The sequence below is a fragment of the Gymnogyps californianus genome, chromosome Z (assembly GCF_018139145.2).
Source record: "Gymnogyps californianus isolate 813 chromosome Z, ASM1813914v2, whole genome shotgun sequence".
Lineage (NCBI taxonomy): Eukaryota > Metazoa > Chordata > Aves > Accipitriformes > Cathartidae > Gymnogyps > Gymnogyps californianus.
In genome coordinates, this window is record NC_059500.1 from 45,170,726 (window position 1) to 45,191,062 (window position 20,337).

General features: G+C 43.0%; 1 protein-coding gene across 1 annotated transcript; it reads right to left on the bottom strand.

Annotated features, from left to right (window-relative positions):
* Positions 1-483: 483 nt before the first annotated feature.
* Positions 484-17,367, bottom strand: ZFAND5 (zinc finger AN1-type containing 5). Its single transcript, XM_050913313.1, has 6 exons — positions 17,244-17,367; positions 13,412-13,569; positions 12,886-12,997; positions 11,788-11,885; positions 2,397-2,522; positions 484-2,140 (listed from the first exon to the last, which is right to left on the bottom strand). The coding sequence occupies exons 2-6, from the start codon at positions 13,560-13,562 to the stop codon at positions 1,992-1,994; spliced, it is 636 nt and encodes a 211-aa protein (XP_050769270.1). The 5' UTR covers positions 13,563-13,569; positions 17,244-17,367; the 3' UTR covers positions 484-1,991.
* Positions 17,368-20,337: the final 2,970 nt, after the last annotated feature.

Below are 20,337 nucleotides of genomic sequence, written 5' to 3' on the forward strand. Positions count from 1 at the left end.
TCTTCCTCCAAGGCAACATCTGCTGTGTGCTCTGTCCTTCTTCTCACTGGGAAGGATAAATCTGGCATATTTAACATCTGTATTTGGATGCTGACCCTGACAATAACTCTGTCCAGGTCTGCTGGTGAAGATGAGGACAGAATGGCGTACTCAGTGTACTGGCTCTATATATACTGGAAAAAAGTTTTGTAGGCAAAAGAAAAAACCTTTGAAGTTCATAGATAATGCTTTCCTTTGCTGCCTTTAAGCACGCTGTTGTTTGCTGGCATTTTTGTCGGCCATCAAGTAGTTATCTGCATTCCAGCTGCTCACGCAAGTTATCTTAAAAGGAGTTGGTATATCCAAATAAGAAATAAGGACATAGGCAGGCTTAAGCATAAAGACATCTGTAAGAACTTGGTACTAACTTTGTACCTCAACCTCCACAAGGTCACCTTCTGATTACAGCAATAACTAAAACCAATGAACTATCACAAAAGGAAGTATTTCCTTCTGTACATGAATTTTATTATTTACATAATACAATATAGCATAGATGCTGGGCAGCATGATTATGTGCAATACATAAATATGAACTATCTGTACATGTTTGCATATCTAATAACTCAGAAGAACAAAGTTAGAAGCAAAAACCTGATGCTTTTAATAGTGAAGTAAATACTAAGACTGAACACTGCAATAAAAATCAGAAGTTCAGGAGTAGCGCCTTGTGTACATACATAACTATTTACAGATGAGGACAGGCATTACCACAACACTAGTCTAAACCGTACTTGTTTATATAAAAAACACAAGTTTCATACATCACAAAAACCCCTTCCATTATAACACAGAAGTGAGATTACCAGACAAGCATCAGTGAAGTATACTGCCTTTTCTAGAGTTGTTACTGTACAATGCTGTAGATAATGCAGCCCATGCAATACACCCAAGAACACTACAGTCCTACACCCAAGTACAATTAAAAATGATAAAGCAGCCCTCCAAGAGTGATTCCAGCTACCACTTAAATCTACAGCAGCCACGTTGGGTATGGTTTTCCATGCAGAACGGTGCAACTGTTACATTTTAAACTAGAAAAAATTAACTCTTAATATTCTTTTGAACTCAGAACACACAGAACATAAGTAGTATATGAATAATAAACTGCTCTAATACTTCAGCAACTTACTCAGACATGTGTTGCTTCATAGAGCTGCTGTGGTATGTCTAAAAACACGTAACTTTTTTTTTGTAAACCGATCTTACAATATTGTGCTACACAACATTTTTAGCTACGCAAGGAAAAGCGGACAACTCTGTTGCAGGCCAGTTCATAAGTTCCTAGCAGGACATCTCCTTTTGGAACCTATTTTCAAAATTCTAAAGTTAATGTAATATTTTCCAAAACAGTTTTCTTCTCATACATATCTGATTTTTTCCATTTCCCGCAGTGCAATTGATAAGTGACTTTATTAAATATGGCACCAATACTAATCTTACTGGGACGGTGGACCCCTCTACATAGCTTACATTCTGCTGGAAAACAGTGGAGTGTGGAAACTAAAATTAGAATGAGATTTTAAATTATAGAAGTAGACTGCCAACCTTTTTTATGTATCCTTCTCCAAAACAGGCACATAACACTAGCCAAAGATTATATACCTCAAACACATCTCAAAAGGCAGATCTGCTGCAAACATGCAGATAGCATACATCTGTTTGGCACATGTGAACTAGAGTCTGTCCTCTGTGCATGTGTATTCCTGTGCAGGTTTCTGATCATCCAATTATATTCTGGGGAGGACATATATATTTTCAAGGGCTGTATCTATCCAATTCTGCCTGTAACAAACACCCAAACATTCTGAAATATCATTAAGACAGACAAGACTAAAAGTAAAACTTTGGAGAACAAAGGAAAATGGTCATGCACCTGCTCTTTTGTGTTTTCTTAGGATATATGAAAAACAAAACAAAAAGTCTGTCAGTCTTTTCACAAGCAGGTTAATCTATATTCTCTGGATTTTTTCAGCCACGACAACTGGATTCTCTTTCCTGATTTTTGCTGCAGCTTCTGCTTTGTAATCATACGGGCAGTTATGCTTGTCAGAATAACGGTGAAGTCCACAAAATAAGTTTCCACATCGGCAGTCAAATCCTGTACACAGAAAAAGAAGCAACATCACTAGGAGCTTCATATTTAATTAAGTTGTAAATTAAGGGCTTAGTCACTACAAAGGAGGTACGTACATCTACTCTGACATACAAAGGAAGAAAAATAAACAGCTGTACTAAGTTGTTTGGATTCTGAAGAAGCAAGTAAGTTTAATGGTACAGATATTCCATAAAGTTTAATCTAGCAAGAGGTAACTAATCATATAGATCTGTTCAAAACTGACAAAGCGTTCTCATACCTGTAAGGCCAACCTTCTTTCTGCACATGAAACATCTGTTCTTCTTTGGTTTGGGCAGTTCAGGAGCTCTCTCTTCACTCTGCAAAGTACTAGGCTGAGAAACTGACGGGCTTGGTTGAGTAACAACTGTTAAAGCAAGAAAAGGAAATAAAGGTTAAACTTCTTTTCCTAACTTCACTAGCTATTCAGTAGCATGCATGTATTTCTTAAGGATTAATTCCCCCTACTAAGACCCTGATGTTTCTTGTCTAAAGTACTAGTCTACGAAAATGTAAATCAGGAACAGAGACTTTTTAAGTATTCTACTCTCCCTTTTGGCTCTACAAAAGACAATCAGATTTTTCCCACAGTTCCACCAGCTACAAAATGTAAGGCACTTATTCGTTACACTTATACAGGTGTATACAGGTGTTAGGGCTTGGAAAGCACTCCAGAAGTTCCATGTACACATTTAATATTTAAAAAAAAAAAATCATACAATCAAATAACATTTAATCTAAAACAATAACAATATTATCACAGCTAAAGTTGCTGAACAGAGGGGATACCTGCAGAGAATGTAAATAATAGGAACATATTTTAGAAACATATGAAATTCAGTAATGTGTTACTACTGTAGTACTGGGTTACTCTGCCACAACACTTGTGAAGTCAGATGCTTAAAACAGTTCACCAATACAGCAGCTAGCAAGCCACTGATTCTGTGACAGATCCAGAACACAGCTGCAAAACACACAGTTCAAAAGAGCGCTCGCGTTTGACACTTTCAGTCATTTAAAGAACAAAGTGCAGCTTTACATTGAATATCTGTATTTTTGAACTGTATTCAGCTTTAGTGTTCAAGCAGATATAGTCAAAATCAGTCATTTTTCAATTGCCTCTGTCATGAAGACCTTCAGACAAACTTGAGTCACCTTTTAAGTCCCCTGAAGGATAAAAATTTGTCCTTTTGTGAACCTGTTCATTTTGTTTAAAAAAAGTATTTTTTTCAATCAAACAAACTTTTTCATATCCTCTTTATATCCAAACTGGAACAGAGGAAAGCCGAGATGTGTGTTTGTATACAACTTTAACATCTGCTCCTGGTACAGTTCTCCTCAACACTCCCAGCTGTATGATGACATCTATTGTTCTGAAATAGAACAAACTACAAAATGCATTCCAGAATAAATGGAGTATAAAAGCTTTAAGGACTTATATGTAATCAACTTTATGCACACAAATAGGATTTGTTAGTTGAGATTCTTTTGGATCAGTAAGTGTTGTATCCTGTGGATTTTTTCCAGACACGAAGAAACAGTTATATTGACTGTTTTTCTATCTTTACTCTTCATACTTGTTTTTTAATATTGCATTTGCATTGCCATGTTCATAGGTATTCTAAAAACCAGATCACTGTTACCACTAACACCTAGAAAGCCTCACAATTCACTGTACAACATGACAGCCCCCAGTCAGGACTTCATAATCCAAACAAGATTTAAAAGTGACAAGCTCTCAGAGGTAACAAGGAACCTTCAGTGCTCATCACCAAAATATTTCATGCAGTAAAACAATGGTTGCTAATATATTCTTATACTTTACTTATACATTATAGCAACAGTCCTAATGAACAACTAAGGCCATTTACTACCTTCATTTTTTGTCACCTTGCATAGATCTTTTTCTAAAAGGTTTGGGAAGTTCAGTCTCAGTGCTATTTTGCCAAGTCTGAGGGATAAGAAAACTATTACAGCACTAGCACTACAATCAGTACTGCTATTGGTACTTTCTGGAGTAATTTCTGCTGCTGCTTTTGGTATTTTGAGAAAACAATTTCTTCATCTTGATGATTAACATTTTCTAGATGAACAGATATGATCATTTGAACTTCTCTTTAAATCCCAAGGAAAGCAGTGTTTGATATCAGTTAATCTATTTGAGAGCCTGTGACCAAAAACCAGGTTAAAGAACAGTGATATCACAAACAGTGTAAACCTGCTGGATACTATGCACCTTGGCTAACAGCCATCAGCTATGGTCTTAAAATGAGCAAACACCTCCCAGAAAGCATGGTCAAACTCCTTTTAGATTTGTTATATTGCTAATTTGTTTAAAAATGAAATGCTAATTGTAAGCCACGGCAGATGAAAAAAAGGCAGAAAAGCTCACAGTTCGCAATTTGGTGTATAGCTAGCCAGTGGGAAGCTTCATCTGCATCAGAACTGACTTATAAATATGAGCCCTAGGAGCATGTATGCTGTTTCAATCAGATGCAAAAGAAAATGCAGAAGGGGCAATCAACAGTGACCTAAAGTCACTCACAACATGCACTAAAAGAAAATGAAAACAAGAGGAGCAACCTTTATCACTGCCTAATAGGCCAACAACAAAGCAAAAGTGGAAACAGCAGCTTCCCAGGAATCACCACAGCAAAAATACTCTACCACAAAACAAAGACACTGAGAACAAATCCATCTAAGCGAAAATGTTACCAACTACTACAGGTATACTTCCTCCTTTGCCTGAAGAAACTCTGACAACTGGCAGCCCAGAAACTGGAAAGTGATGAAAATGATCCTAAGAAACTGTAGCGGCACATCTCCTAGGTGAGATGTGCCGGGCTGCTGAACAAGATTCTTCCCCCACAACTAAAACGTGCCAAGAAGGAAAAGCAGTACACAACATGCAGTAATGGGCACTAAAAGGTCCCAAGACAAGATACGACATAGCCCCCTAAATCCAAATTAAAACGTTCAATTTATTACTCTCCATGAATAAAGGATTCTCCTATTCTTTTACACCAGCAGAGTTAAGTCTGATGATCGGTTTTTATCACGTTAAACCTTCATAAATGTGCTTCTGAGCACATACATAGGACAGAGGCAGAGCTGCCTACCCTGCCCCTCACTTAAAGCTCAGAATAAAAATCCTTTTTCATCAACCTGTGCCTCAGATGAAAAATACTGTAAATTGTAGTTGTTCTGTCATGACATCAGGAGCCAATATAAATTCGTCAGATACTATCCTGACAACCGCTTGTCACAAAGGGCTTCCTTTAGCACAGAAGCCAAATCCAACCAGGCAAGTACAATTCCAGTCCTCAATATATTAAATTCATTTTAGGCCAGAAATCACACAGTGTTAATCATCAGCTGAAGTGCTCTAAATGATTGCTGTATGATCACCATGGAATAAGCAACTGAAAAAACACTGAAAGTTCGAAAATAGTAGTTACTGGTATCTGTAGACATGCTTCCTCAGTAACAGTGTTCAGATGAAGCAAACCCCTCACCACTAAAACAGGTTTTATCACTTTAACAGAGTTCCTGTTGGCATGTACCCCCTCCACCACCTTGCTCATTTCCCTTCCCAACCTTTGGCTCAAGAGGTTACCCAATCAGCTTTACTTCACTTGAATTCTACCAGACCAGTTCTCCTACTACAAGGCTGGAACACTTAGGAGTAACAGATTTTCAGAACTGAGCAGGACTTTATTAACTACTATTTTGGTCTTAAATCATTATCTGTAGGCACTGTAAGACGTATTACCATCATGCACAAGGAACACTATTATTCTAGCAGATCCGTGATAAAGACTAACATAATCCTAGTATTGGAGAGGTGCCTGAGAAAAACCCACACAAATACATGCATTGCATCATGAATTTGGGAAAATTTTTCACATGTAGTCTGAAGATAAGATGCATCTTTACAAAAGGCATGTGGGAACAGCAAGGCCACTGATGAGAGACGTTAGCCACGTGCCACAGCATGACAGCTACTCAACCTGTATGCAGAAAGGTCCTACAAACTGGAGGACAAAGCTCTTCCCAGACCCCAAAGTATTAAGCCACAGTGACTATGTGGGACTGCCACTCAAAATTAAAAACCACTCTAAGAACAGGATTTTCAAAACTGACAGTAGTTTTCCTTATATAAATCAGTATGGCTGCTGCAAAAGAGCATGCCTACTGTAGGTATTTTCCCACTGAGATTTCACACTGGAAAGGAATGAATCCAATGTTTCAGTTGAACAAAACATGATGAAAAGAAAGCAATATTACTTTTTAACCCTCCCCATATCAAAAGCGACCAGAAAGGGCTACCAAAGTAACACCAATTAGTTTTTAGTTTTCTCTGACTAAACAAAAATTAACCAAAATAAGATCCCTACAGCTTAAACTGCATGACTTTTACGGTACTAGTAAGTGATAAGCTTACCAGTGGAACAAAGTCTTGAAAGCATAAAAAAAATTTGATTTTAAGCATTCTGACTTGATAAAGCTAACACCTAAATCCCACCATGGAAGAACTGGAAAAATTAAAACGAGAGAAAAAAGGTAAAGTCAAAAGTCATCAGAAAGACATGAGACTGCACTTCTGCAGTACCGGAGCAGAAAGCTGTACTAGAGATTGTGCAGTCCTTATATTGCATCTTAACACAATGGACTTGCATATAAAATTTCAGTCTGAAAAGATGGCCAGTACTTATTATGCTTTATCAACCTTCCTGAGCGTAAATACTTTACTCTTCAGGAACTACAATTGCTATGTCAACCCAGGTGCCCATGATGAAAGGCTGCAGAATAAGCTTCCATCATGTTTAATTTCATGCCAAAGAAAGGGAATAGAAATGTTCTGCAGCATACAACTCATCTCCCACATGCCCAACTCCAACAGGTGCATTGAATATCTTTACTGGTACATTAATACAATGTAAAGATATCCCAGTTTCAGTATCACACAGAAATATTGTTTAATTTGGTCACCACGAAGACTTGATGTCTGTGGTATACCGCTGTTAAAATAAAATAATAATAGCATCCTATCACCAACAAGCACAGGACTAACAGTTGGGTCTCCGGTCTTATTTTTCAATGTGGACAGCTTCAGGGCTTAGAAGAGACTACTGGTTCCACTTCAGAATTGTTTCAATCAGGGGCATCTACTGAAGCTACAGCAGACATGGGAAACATGAAGACAAGCTAATTATTTTCACCACAAGACTGAGTTGTTAAATCAGAAAATTTTACCAACAGCCACAAAGCAACTGTCTACAGATAGCAACATGGTTAAAATACTATAGCCATTGTGAAAACAAATCAGAATTAGCAAGGCACTCATTACAACAACATCTAAGGAATATCATAGTTACCATCTTGACCCTACCAGATCTCATAAGCTAGCTGTCTGCTTGGCATCTTACTCACAATATTACCTACAACACACTGTACACATCACAGATAAAACACACTGCTTCTATCTACAATAAGCAAAGGTAACCCATAACAGGCTCTCAACCTGAATGCAGGACAGCTGTAAAATAACTCTATGATACTGGCTTGGTAGAAAGCCAAGAGACAAGTGAGCCAACCACCATTGCCTGCTGTCTTCTGAAGCCAATTAATTCAGGAACAGAAAGGGTAAGCTACAACATGGATGGAATTATACAGTAAATTAACAGTATTTGGGTATTTTTTAAGTATGTAATTTACACAAGACTATAATCAGTTCAATTTCTGGTTCACTTTCTTTATAAGCAGTGCTACTCTGCAGCTGTGGCTTCACAAAATGATAGCTAATCATACTACTCCCTAAAACAGAGCTATTACTGGGTTTAAAAAAACCCCCAAAAAGAAACAAAAAACCAACCCCAAGCCTCTGAAACACACATGCTGATACTAATTACATCTGGAAACACTGACAGACCTGACTGGAGGCTCATCATTCAGCAAGGTTATGACCTACAAAAGCACAAGAAAATGCTAACAATATGCTATATCTTGAAACAATATGACTGTTTAAACATATTTGTTTTCAAAACAGTTTATTTTTAGTGGTTACTACGTGACTCGGTTCTCTTTCTTGTACAGATCTTTTATTTCCATTTCAATACCTGCTAAAAAATCCCCCTATTTCTTAAGGAAGGGCTCCACTATGCCTCACCAACTTGGTAGATATATTGCTCTGATAGCATCAAGACTATGACAAGCTCTGACTTCGGTCAAGACTGTATTAGAATTCAATCCTTAGTAAGAAGTGTAAAAGCTTATCAAAATCCTACAAGAAGTATTTTGTAAATAGCGCCCACTTACAAATTTGAGTTTGGACATAAAGGCCTTTAGATTCCTCTGACTTAATGAGCAGTTCAGACACAACTGCACTGAACGTATGCCACTGTTCAATTATAAAATTGCAACAAATGAGCAACTTGAACTAAGAAATTACAGGTTACAAGAAAACATAGCAAGTTCGACATGTGAATTACAACCAACGACGTCAGTTAGATCCATCATGCCTTTCTTCCTTCAAATGTTAAGATACAATTGTCTTAGCATTGGATTTGTTCTGAATCAGAATCCAGGTTGCAACCTCAACCTGTGCGAAGGAAAAAAAAAACCACCAAAAAAAAAGAAAAATAAGCCTGTTAAGCTTCATTGTTCTCAACTTCACCACCTTCTCAAGTCAGTTCATTCAATTCCAACAGCGAACAGTATAATTTTATGCTACAGACTGCTAAAAAAAAAATCAGTTGACCAGATGTAATTCTATTTTTAACTTTCTGGCTTGTAAGGGAAATAACCAAAATTTCATTTGCTAATGAAAATCTGGCAGAAGAGAACGTGACTTCATACTGCTGAAGACATTAAAACTGCTGAAGACATTAAAAGGAAAGCAAGCTTTGCTTGCTACTTTGCTTGAAGGCTACATTGTTTGTTCATGATCTATTACTATCTGATAGATAGTTATGAAATTCAGTTGCTAGGGTCAGACTGTCCTTACAACTAGACTGTTTTCATTAGCCACTCCATGACCGTGGCATTATCTTAGAGAATTATATCTCATAGAAAGTATTGGCTTTGTTGTTATGAGGCAATGTGAATTATTTACCATTGTTTCAGTTTCTCCTTGAGAGGAGAGACCAACACATATTGGATGCTGCTGGAAAAAAGGAAAATACAACTAGTCCAGACATGACAGGGATTTTTATAAAAAGTCTAGGCCAGCTTCTCTTCCCTGCAAGACAGAGATCAATGTACCACTGAATACAGGCAACATTTTGTGTATTTTACATGTGCAACAAACCCTAAGAGGAGTATATAAGGATACTATCCTATGCTGTCTACATCTGTGCCAAACCATAACACTTAAAAGGGAACTCGGGCGTCAGAGCAGCTGAGGCTGCCTCACAAATTTACAGGCATGTACTCAGGAAGGCAGTTTTGTTCCACAAGTTTTTTCCAGACTGTCGTGATTTAACCCCAGCCAGCAACTAAGCACCATGCAGCCACTTCCCCCTCCCCCAGGGATGGGGCGGAGGATTGGAAAAAGGTAAAACTCATGGGTTGAGATAAGAACAGTTTAATAACTAAAGTAAAACAAAATATAATACTAACAATAATAATAATAATTGTAATGAAAACTAATATAACAAAAAAAGAGAAATAAAACCCAAGAAAAGACAAGTGATGCACAATGCAACTGCTCACCACCCGCTGACCGATGCCCACACGGTGATCTGCCCCTCCCAGCCAACTCCCCCCTGTTTATATACTGGGCATGACCTTCTATGGTATGGAATACCCCTTTGGCTAGTTCGGGTCAGCTGTCCTGGCTATGCTCCCTCCCAGCTTCTTGCACACCTGCTTGCTGGCAGAGCATAGGAAACTGCAAAATCCTTAACTTAGTTGTTGCTAAGTAGCACTTATCCTAAAACATCAGCGTGTTATCAACATTATTCTCACACTAAATCCAAAACACAGCACTGTACCAGCTACTAAGAAGAGCATTAACTCTATGCCAGCCGAAAGCAAGACACAGACACATTTAAGTTCTCTGGTAGTTTTTCCAGCCATCTCACACACTTGTGAGAGCTTTTACTGGTTTGAACCTGTGAGATTATCTGCAACAATACTTAAGTATCTTGAGCTGCTTTTGGAATTTTTTCCCCTATTCTAATCAGAGTGCCACGTGACACTACCTATCATACAGTTGATCCACAGTACCTTAAAAACAGGTAATATGTCAACAATAACTGAAGATTGTCCTTTACCTCTGGCAAAATGACATATTCCTACTGGTAGTTCTAGTAAGTGTCAAGTCACCTGTTACTTCACCACTGCTACCGTTTTATATATTCCTCTTTCCTGCTTGCCACATTTCAGGCAGGAATTCATAACAAGGCAAGACGGATTTATAGATACTGTAGCAAAGTCTAAACTATTTCTCAGTTACATACAGAAAGCCTCTTCAGATGACATCAGTTACAGGAAGTTAATACTTGCAAAAATCTCCTCTCAGTCTATACATAATGAAAAAAACAATATATTGTATAACTGTACTGTAGTTCATGTCACAGAATCTTGACTTAGGATGACTTATTGCAAATGGTAAAATCCTTTGTACAAATACTAAGCAATTAAATATCAGGTGTTAGAGCAGTCTTTGCTGGCAAAGGTAGATAAAAATCACTTTTATACAGTGCTGAGTAGCATCTGCTCCAATTTTCATCTCACTGACTTCAAAACTGAAAAAATTAATTTTCTCTTCAGCTCGAGTGAACAGACTTCCTAATAAACATCAGCTTTTAGTGTTTTAGGACTGTTTCAGAACTGTTAAATTCAATTTAAAAAGTGTGAATATGTGTAAGTACAGAATAAGTGTGTTAAGATATCCATTTGAACAAACTGATATGAATTCAATCACTCACTAGTTGTAGGTAAGAAAGCTGCCCCTCCCTGCCTCCCTCCAAGAAATAAGTTTACACTTTAAAGTTTAACTACTACAGCTACAACCTTCCAGTACAAGAATAAAACTTTTAAACTGACAATTCACATCCAGCAATTAAGGCTGCAAGTATCCTACATCACCAGAACAATGCTTTGGTTATATCTGCTGATTACTCAATTAGTTCAAGAACCCTAAACGCTTTTTGTTAGTATTTTTAAACCACATATTCCCTTCCCCCACAGCCTCACTCCTCTGTAGAATGGAATTTAAGAACTCCATTCTCCAAATGCAACAAGCCACTTAGACTGCCATGAGTCAGCAGGAATTGTACTGCTAGATAATACACAGAAATCTCAACATTTTGACTTCAAAACTGAGTACCTTGCCCAAATGCAATTCTAGAGTGCCCTACTTTTAAAAATGAAGGTTTGGGAGCCAAAACCACCCTTACAGGTGTCAATTTTTTTAACTAACATTGAACATGCATCTTAAAACTCTATTGTGGCACTAGTTCTTTTTCTTGATTCTGACAAGAGAGTACTCAAAAAGCATCCTTAACAATCATCTTAACAGTTCCTCAAGACCATCACCACAACAGGAGACACCTACTTAGAAAGTAAACAAACCGTCAGCTTCCGTTAAGTCACCAGTTGTACCCAGTGTTACTCTGCAAACATACCTGGCTCAGTCTCTGTTTTTGGTGTTATTTTTTCTTCTCTGGAAATGCTCATTTCTGTCATTTGCTGTGTTACAGGCAAAGCGGCAACAGGCACGTTTCTGTTTAAGTACAGTGAAACACATAATTTACATTAGTTTTGCATTCATAATAAAAGCTTACACTGTCCAGACCCATTAATAAACTACCTGTTCAATTACTACTGATACACGTTCCTGACTCTCGTGGTTTAACCCCAGCCAGCAACTAAGCACCACGCAGCCACTTGCTCACTCCCCCCACCCAGTGGGATGGGGGAGAGAATCGGAAAAAAACTTCGTGGGTTGAGATAAAGACAGTTTAATGGGACAGAAAGGAAGGAAAAATAATGATAATAATATGACAATAGTAATACTGAAAGAATTAGACTATACAAAACAAATGATGCACAATGCCATTGCTCACCACCTGCCGACCAATGCCCAGTTAGTTCCCAAGCCACGATCTGTCCCGCCCAGACAACTCCCCCCAGTTTATATACTGGGCATGACATCATATAGTATGGAGTATTCCTTTGGCCAGTTTGGGTCAGCTGTCCTGCCTGCGTCCCCCCCCCCCAACTTCTTGTGCCCCTCCAGCCTTCTTGCTGGCTGGGCATGAGAAGCTGAAAAATCCTTGACTTAGTATAAACACTACTTGGCAACAACTAAAAACATCAGTGTGCTATCAACATTATTTTCCTACTAAATCCAAAACACTGCACTATACCAGCTACTAGGAAGAAAATTAACTCTGTCCTAGCCGAAACCAGGACCCTGACCTCTGCTTCTACTATCTTCAAACATATTTTTTACTCTATTTTAGTTTCCCTGGAAGAAAACAGGCAAATCTGTAGCAAATATTTCTCCAGATAAATCAAAAACATCATTTTAAATGTAGCAGTCCACCACCAAATATTTTAATCAGTTCTCATTTACACAGCTTCATAAAGCACTGTCAGGTAGACCATCCCTTTTTCCTCTGCAGAACCTCACTGCAATAGGGGCAGGATTGCTGCAGGCCTTCAACTTGCTGCACACTCACAGCTCATTCTAACCCCAAAGTAATACACCTTCATCTTACCTTGATTTTTCAGATGTGCTGCCGGCAGCACCTTCACAGTTGTTTAAGCTAGTGTCTGCTCTCTGTACAGATGCAGAGTCTGAGGTAGGACTGTTTGAACCACTGCCTGTTCCTATATAACAAGAATTGAATAAGTTAGTTATGAACAAATTGTAGAATACATGTTAGTCAAATAGTCTGATATACAGCTATGAACTGTCTGCATACGATCTTTACTGCTACTGCATATTACTTCTTACTTAGAGACAGGCTATACTGTTAACAACCAAAATACAGAGACTGTAGAAGAATATGCCAACAGAGGAGGCTAAGTGGGAAAGCAAGTTACGGCTGAATGCCAAGCGGACCAGAACACATTACACAGAAATGTATTTTTATCTTTACTGTGATTTGAAGTACTATTCTCTTTGATTCATTGTTTTAGTACATAGCTTTCAGAAGTTCTCCTGAAAAGCGTTCTGGCATTCCTTGTCATCTTCTATATGTTTTATTTTAGAAGAAGTAAAAAAAACCCACACACCCTTACCCATTGGGCTGATTCTACCACTATTCTGCTGTCGCTGAAGATGCTCTTTGTAGCAAACAGAACACATCCCATTTGTCCTAGGATTTCCATAAAATCCACATCCTGTACTACACAGCATGGGCCCTGGGGTCTGGTTTGTCTCCTGAGTCATCTTGATGCTGTAAATAAAACCAAGAACTGCATTAGGAGCTGGCACGTCACCAAAATCAATTACAGGGTTATAGAATTGAAGTATGTCTGCTCACCCTGCCCCCCAAAAGTGGTATCAGCATTCTTAAAGAGGGTTATATGGATGTTAATAAACCATTCAATACTGCAATTGTATTGCTAAGTAATATTGTTATGAACCTTTAAGAGAAGAAAAAGTGTCATCATACTAATATTGAGAAATGATGTACTTGTTGGGCACCGAGTTGCACATGCGGGTTATGACCAAATTCAATTTGACAGCCAAAAAACCCCTTTATTACCAACCTCTGAGCACTAACAGAGATATGCAGAATGGGCAAGACCAAGTTCATATCTACTAAACAGTTCTGGCAAATAACATAGCTTATTTTTTCCCTGACTCCAGCAGAAGAGCCCCACTTTCTCAGTAATGTTGATCTTGCATCATTTTGATGCTACTTCCACTGTTAGCAGTTCCTACTCTCACAATACATTTGTCAAATAGAGCAATAAAAATCCCTGAAGTATTGGCAGCAGCCATTTAAAGTCTGTATTCCTATCTTTAAAAGGGGTTTCCAAAACAAGGCCGTGAACACTGCTTAAATTGTGTATGAAACCCGATACTGAGTACTAACTGGCAACAACATGTGTACAACGGGCCCTTCAACAGAGAATCTAAAGAGCATTTCTGAAATAAGTTTAGACCAGGTCTTACTCTTCCAAGAGAAGTAAAATTAACAACTTTAAACTGTTGAATATGTTCCATTACACAGCCTACACATTTAAAAAAAAAAAAAAGATGCCAGTTAAATTCTTTGTCTTAATAAAGTTACAGCAAGACTTCTGAGCCTCCCAAAGGCAGACAATGCTAACTCTCTGGCATGAACTGCAGAAGTTAGGAATAAAAATACTTCACCTTCACTGCTGGTTAACCTCTGCAAAGCAAGGTTAGTAGAAAAACTGAACAGCAACCAAATCCTTGATTCCCAAGGGCAATAAAACTGGAACACAGTAATCAAGCAATCTGCTACAAATTGAGGACACGTAACAGTATTGCACTTGTCCTCCCCAAATTTAAATTTAGTAGAAGCACTGTACATGGCACCTGGAGACGTTTTAGTGTAATCTCTAGCTTGCTGTCTTCCTGTTCAGGAAGAGTCACAGTAAGAGATATTTGACTGCTGATGCTTGTGAGAAGTCAAAGATGCTGAAAGAGAGTTCGTTACAGAGTATAGAGAAATACTTCTTTTAATTAAGGAATCCCACATTGCAAGTAGTAAACTTATATTCCACTAGGATGACAACTGCAACTGACAGCTGCCTTTGTCTAGTTAAAACTAAACTTCTGGGATCAAACTAAACCAAGAGCAGGAGAAAGTAAACAAGCAAAATTCATCTGCTTGCCTGCTGGGACCTCATTTTCCAGGTATAAGTAGTTGTATTATTTACGCTTTTATAATACCTTCCAGGTATAAATAGTTTCCTTTCAGGACTACAAAACAGCTTCACTCTTATTCTGACATAGTTTTACAGCCACACACACCAGTCAAGGGAGTCAGAAGCCATGACCCAGCTAGAGAACGCTAAAAAAGTCTTTTTGTCTATATTGTAGGCCTACGTCTCTATAATACAAATAATGACTCTACTTCTACCCTTTTATTAAGCTGGTAAGCTCAAAGTGCTATCAAACACACTGCCGCCACCACCCTCAATTGACTCGCTCCGCTTCCAAACTAGCGCGCCGGGAACACGTTTCACCACTTACTAAATCTAGCTTTAGGTGCTAATGCCGGTATTAATCTACTACAAACCAGAGTCTCCGCAGCTCCTTTGTCAACACGTTCTTCCACTACTTGAAATGCATGCCCCTAATTGAAAGGTCAAGCCGTTGCGAGCCAACGCTTAAAGAAGTCGTGCTTTTCCAGGCTCTGGAAGGCGCCCCGGGTGTCACCTGTGCTTCTCCTAAAAGCGCCTACCGCCAGTAGGAAACCAGCTGCCGTGCACTCACCCCGGCTGACCCTGCCGCTGCAGCCTTCCCCCTCGGCGTACCGGCAGGCAGCTAAAGCCTCCTTTACCAGCTCGGTCCTGCCTCCCCGGAGGAGCAGCCCCCCGCAGCCGAGCAGGCCCGCCCGCCGCGGCGGGTCACATGGGCGAGCGCCTGCGCTTCCGCCCGTCAGACGGCTGCGACGTGACGGGCGCGGGGGCCGGGGCGCTCCGCCGCCTCCACCGGCCCGCTGAAATCAGCGCCTATTTATATCTCCCGCAGGCTGCCGGCTCCTCCGCGACCCACCGAGCCCCGGCGGCCCGCCGCACGCCCGCGGCGGGAGGAGGCGGCGGCGGCGAAATCCGGCTGCCCTCTCCTTCCAGGGGGGAGCGGGGAGCGCGGATGCTGAAGTTCAACCCAGAAAATGCAGCATCACCAGCCCGTCATCTCCAACAGCCATTTTCGCCGCCAGCCCGCAGCGCGCACGGTGGAACGGCGGGGCGTGATCAGGGCCGAGCGGGCGGCCACCGTTTCACAAACGCACCCCACAACCTCGGGGGTGGGCGGTTAAACCCAACTATTCCTCTTTGGGGGGGGGGGAAGAGATAATGCAAAAAGGTCTCGTTCTACCACCAACCGGAGCAGGTCTTAACCTCAGGGATGCTCCGGCTTAGCCCTGGGACCTGCCGAGACAAAAAGGAGCCCTTTCATTCAGCGCGCTAACTCCAACGGCAACTCGCGCCGCTCATCCTCGCCGCTACCGGCGAAACTCGGGGGTGGAGCGTACAGCCCGTCCGCGACCCCAGGCCTCGCACCTCCGCCGCCCTTCCGCCGCCCAGGCGATGGCCGGACCGTCCCAACAACGGCGGGCGCACCCCGGCTCCCTCCCGCAGGCCCCGCCGCTCGACCCCACATTTCAGCGTAACGACGGAAACGGAAGACCCCGACGTCTACCGAAATCAACCGTAAAACCCGGCAACGGCGTCAGCGATGGGCTTGCTGACCTACTTACCTCAACATCCTCCTCCCGAAGAGGGACCACAATTAAACAGGAGAAACAGAAACAAAACAAAAGGGGGGTTCACTGAGGCTGCTCGGGGCGCTCGCCCCGGCACGGCCGCGCTCGGGGGAAGCGGGGCGGAGGGGTCGGTACGGAGAAGGCGGACCGACACCGGGCGCTTCCCGAGGAGGGTGAAGCCCGGCTGGGTGAGTCAGACAAAAGGGGAGCCGCTGCCAAGCGCCCGCAGCGCCGCACGCCTTAATTGCCCAGCCGCCCTCCCGCCCCGCCTGCTCCGCCGAGGACACCGCAACACAAAAGACCCGAAGGCTGCCGGGCCGAGGAGCAGCGACTGCGGGCGGGGGTGCCCTGCCAGGACTGCGGGGCCGGGCCGCTTCCCGCAAACCCCTGAGTCACGGGCGGCCCGGCCGCCGCCAGGCCCCACGCCGCTGCCGGCCCCCACGGCCCCGCCGCCGCCGGGCAGAGAAACCTTATTGTCTCGCCGCCGGCGCTGCCCCGCACCGGCCCGGCCCGCGGCCTCCCCCCGAGCCAGGGGCCGGGCGGGAGGAGGCCGCCAGGAGAGGCGGAGGGGTCGCCCGCGGGGAGGCCCGGGGACCCCCTGCCACCGTGAGGGCCCTGGGGAACCGAGCCCAGCCCAGCCCAGCCCGCCGCCCCCCACCTACCTGTTCCCGGCGGGGGCCAGAAACCCCGCGGCGGTTGTCAGAGAAGGCGCCGCGGGTGGCTCCGGACGGCTGCCGGGAGAGCGGAGAGCGGGGGGTCGCGCGGCGCGGAGCTGGCGGCGGCGCCGCCGCCGCTTCCCTCCTTTGTTCCCGCAGCAGCAGCGGCGGCCGTGTCGGCACCGGCGGCGGCGCGAGGCGAGACGCGCCGTGCGCGGGGGGCGGGCGGCGGGAAAGCGCAGGAGGCAGGGAGGCGGGGAGGGGGAAGAAGAAGAGGAGGAGGAGGAAGAGGAGGAGGAGGGAGCCGTGCCCGCCCGCCGGCTCCGGCTCCGCCTCCGCTTCCTCCCAGCCGCCGCTGGCCGCCGGGGCATGCGCGCGGCCGCCCAGGGGCGGTGAGGAGCTGCGGGGGGCGGGGGGAAGGCGCGCGCGAGGCGAGGCGGGAGCGCGCACGCCGCCTGCCCGTTGTGCCGCCGCCGGCCGCGGGGGCGGTGGAGGACGCCGTTCCGGGCGACGTCACAGAGCTACGTCTGCCCCGCGAGAGAGGGAAGGAGCCGTGTGCAGAGTGGCCGCCCCGCCCCGCCCGGGGGCGTGGCCGTGGCTGTGTGAGGCGGCCCGGCGGCCTCGGGCAGCGGGCCGGGCTGGGTTTCCCGCGGGCGGAGCGGCTGCTTACCGTGAGGTTTCCAGATCCGCCCCGGGAGTGGTGGGGAGTGCCTCAGCGCCGGCACACTGCCCCGTTTCGGAGAATCGGGGCGCTGACTTCGGCCTCTGAACGTGCTCTTCATGAGCGGCCGGGCTGGATCCCTTGGCTCTTGTCTGCTTACAATTTCTTATGCGTCAAGCGATGCTAAGTATACGGCAGATAAGCACTGGGCAACTTTCTAGGGGCTGTCAGACCCCACGAGGGGGCTGTGGTGACAGAGCAGCCTGGGAGGCAGGGGTGACTGCCTGCTGGGTGGTGGTTTCTTACTGCTAGGTGACGGTGCAGAGAAGTTAGTCCTGCTTGTTATGAGCTGTGCTGATTTAAAATTCTTGATTTTTGCGTGTTTGTAGAATGTACTCTGCTAAGAGTGAAATAACCTCTGCGGTATGCAAAGGTGTCTGCTTGAAAGACATATGTTTCAGGCCGCTGTGTGAGGCTGTGGCCCATATCCAACAGACCCGATCTCCTCGTGCCCTTGCCTGCCTGGGGATTTGCCATGCTTCTCACAGGCCCAAGTATCTTCTAACTGAACACTCAGGTTTTGAGGGCTTGCTGCTAGCTATTGGCTGTCACCGTGTAGAAGCACAGGGAGGACCTGAAGACCAGACCTTGATTTGCATTCAGGTTTGCAAATTTGTAGGTCATTGAAGCTCAAGATTAAATATTTCTGTACTTCGGCATGCCCAAACTGTGTTTCGAAGACAGTATAGGTGCAATAAATAGATTTCATGTCTATTGGATGTTGATGAAGCTCTTGTATTCAGAGGATGTGGCACTGACCTAGGCGGGTAAGAGAGAAGGAAACGTTGCATTGCTTTGCAGAGAAGGAATTAGAAGGTCATGCAAGCCTGGGTAGCGTGGGAAGAGAAAGAAATCAGAGGAAAGAGAATAAAGCTTGTTATTTTAGACTTCCTGCTCACTCCGAGAGGAACACAGGGTACCTGATGGCTTCAAAACACTGTTAGTAGGTATAGGACGATGATTACTTGCTTTGTCATAGTAAACTAAGGGCAAACAATTTTTTTTAAGGCAGTGTTCCTGGGAGGTGGAAAATACATGGATTCATACAAGCATGGTATGTTTTTCTTAAGGATAGAACATCCTCGGCTGTAAAATTCAAAGTTGCTTTAGATAAGTGTTCTAAGTAATTCAACTTTTCTTAAACGCAGTTTCTGCCATGTTCTAGTGATATTCTAAGGCAACAGTATATTGGGGCATATATGTATGGGCCTCTAAACCGCTTAATCTGAAGAAAACAGCTAAAATTGGAATGTATGGCTCTATGTGAAATACACCACAGAAATCGTTAGAAAGTCTTTGTCTGATGTGTCTTCTAGAGCTCATCTTTTTCCTCATTTGTCAGAGAGATGTCTCCTGAGACCCAAAAGCTTCAGGTAAATGGAATTGCACAGTTCTTCAGTATAGCACACTCTGTAGAAGTATAGGGCACTCTGCTTGCTGCAGAAGGCTGCTGCTGTGCTACGGAACAGCAGCTGCTCTGTAACCAGTGTTTGGAATAATGCCCCTGTTATCTGCAGTGTTTGGGCTGGTAGTTCCTACTTGGTAGTACAAAATAGTTTCAGCTATTACAAGAAAACATTTAAGCACAGCTTCCTGATTTGTGATGTAGAAGAGAAGTCTTCTGAGATCACTGCTCTCGAGACTCTCTTAGAGTTGGATATCTTTATCACTTTGAGGGGAAAACTGGAAAAAAAAGTTGAGATGTGTATTATTTTCCCCTTGCAGAGATTTTATGACCATAACCAAAACTGAGGATGACAGTAAATCTCATTGTAAAAATTCAAGTTGGTCTACTAGTAGCCCTGGAGAGTAATTTCAACCTCTCTTACAATGGCAGAGCAGAGGACGAAGACGGAACGGTTTCAACTGAAAGCCATTAACTTCGCTGGCTTTTTCCAAGGTAAATCTCAAAGAGCAGAGTGATTGTTCAAGAGGTCTGTCAACAGACAAAGTTTGTCTCAAAGATAAGGAGCCGCAGAGGAATGGGAAATGGGCAGAATTCCCTACTAAGGTCCCTTGTCTACATGCTCTTCTCATGCTTATTAACTTCCATATATAAGCTGTCTTAGAAAGGCAGTATTTTTCCTGCAAGTCTCAGGCCTAGAAACCAGGAAAGTGCACAAGTATGTAAGAGTATCACATTTTTTATGGGATTCTGCAGAGCTAGGAGGCCCTCCATTTTCCCAAGTCAGAAAAATTGCCTCTGTGACCCTATGCATATTTACCAGAGATTTCTAACTTCAAGGCTTAGAATTCTGTGACTGTCTGTTTGCCTTGGAGTCATTGGAACACACTCCCACTACACAGTATCTTAGAGAAAATAAGTGGCCCCTAAAATATAATTTTCTTGGTTTTTTTTTTTCTTTTTATTTGACCTAT

What these genes read in the sequence shown, in the direction of transcription:
- ZFAND5 (XM_050913313.1), bottom strand. Translation starts at nt 13,562, where the DNA reads ATGACTCAGGAGACAAACCAGACCCCAGGGCCCATGCTGTGTAGTACA. An exon ending in TGGTAGAATCAGCCCAATGG is followed by an intron (nt 12,998 to 13,411) that starts GTAAGGGTGTGT and finishes CTTGTTATATAG; the next exon opens with GAACAGGCAGTGGTTCAAAC. An exon ending in AAAGAAGGTTGGCCTTACAG is followed by an intron (nt 2,141 to 2,396) that starts GTATGAGAACGC and finishes TTCTGTGTACAG; the next exon opens with GATTTGACTGCCGATGTGGA.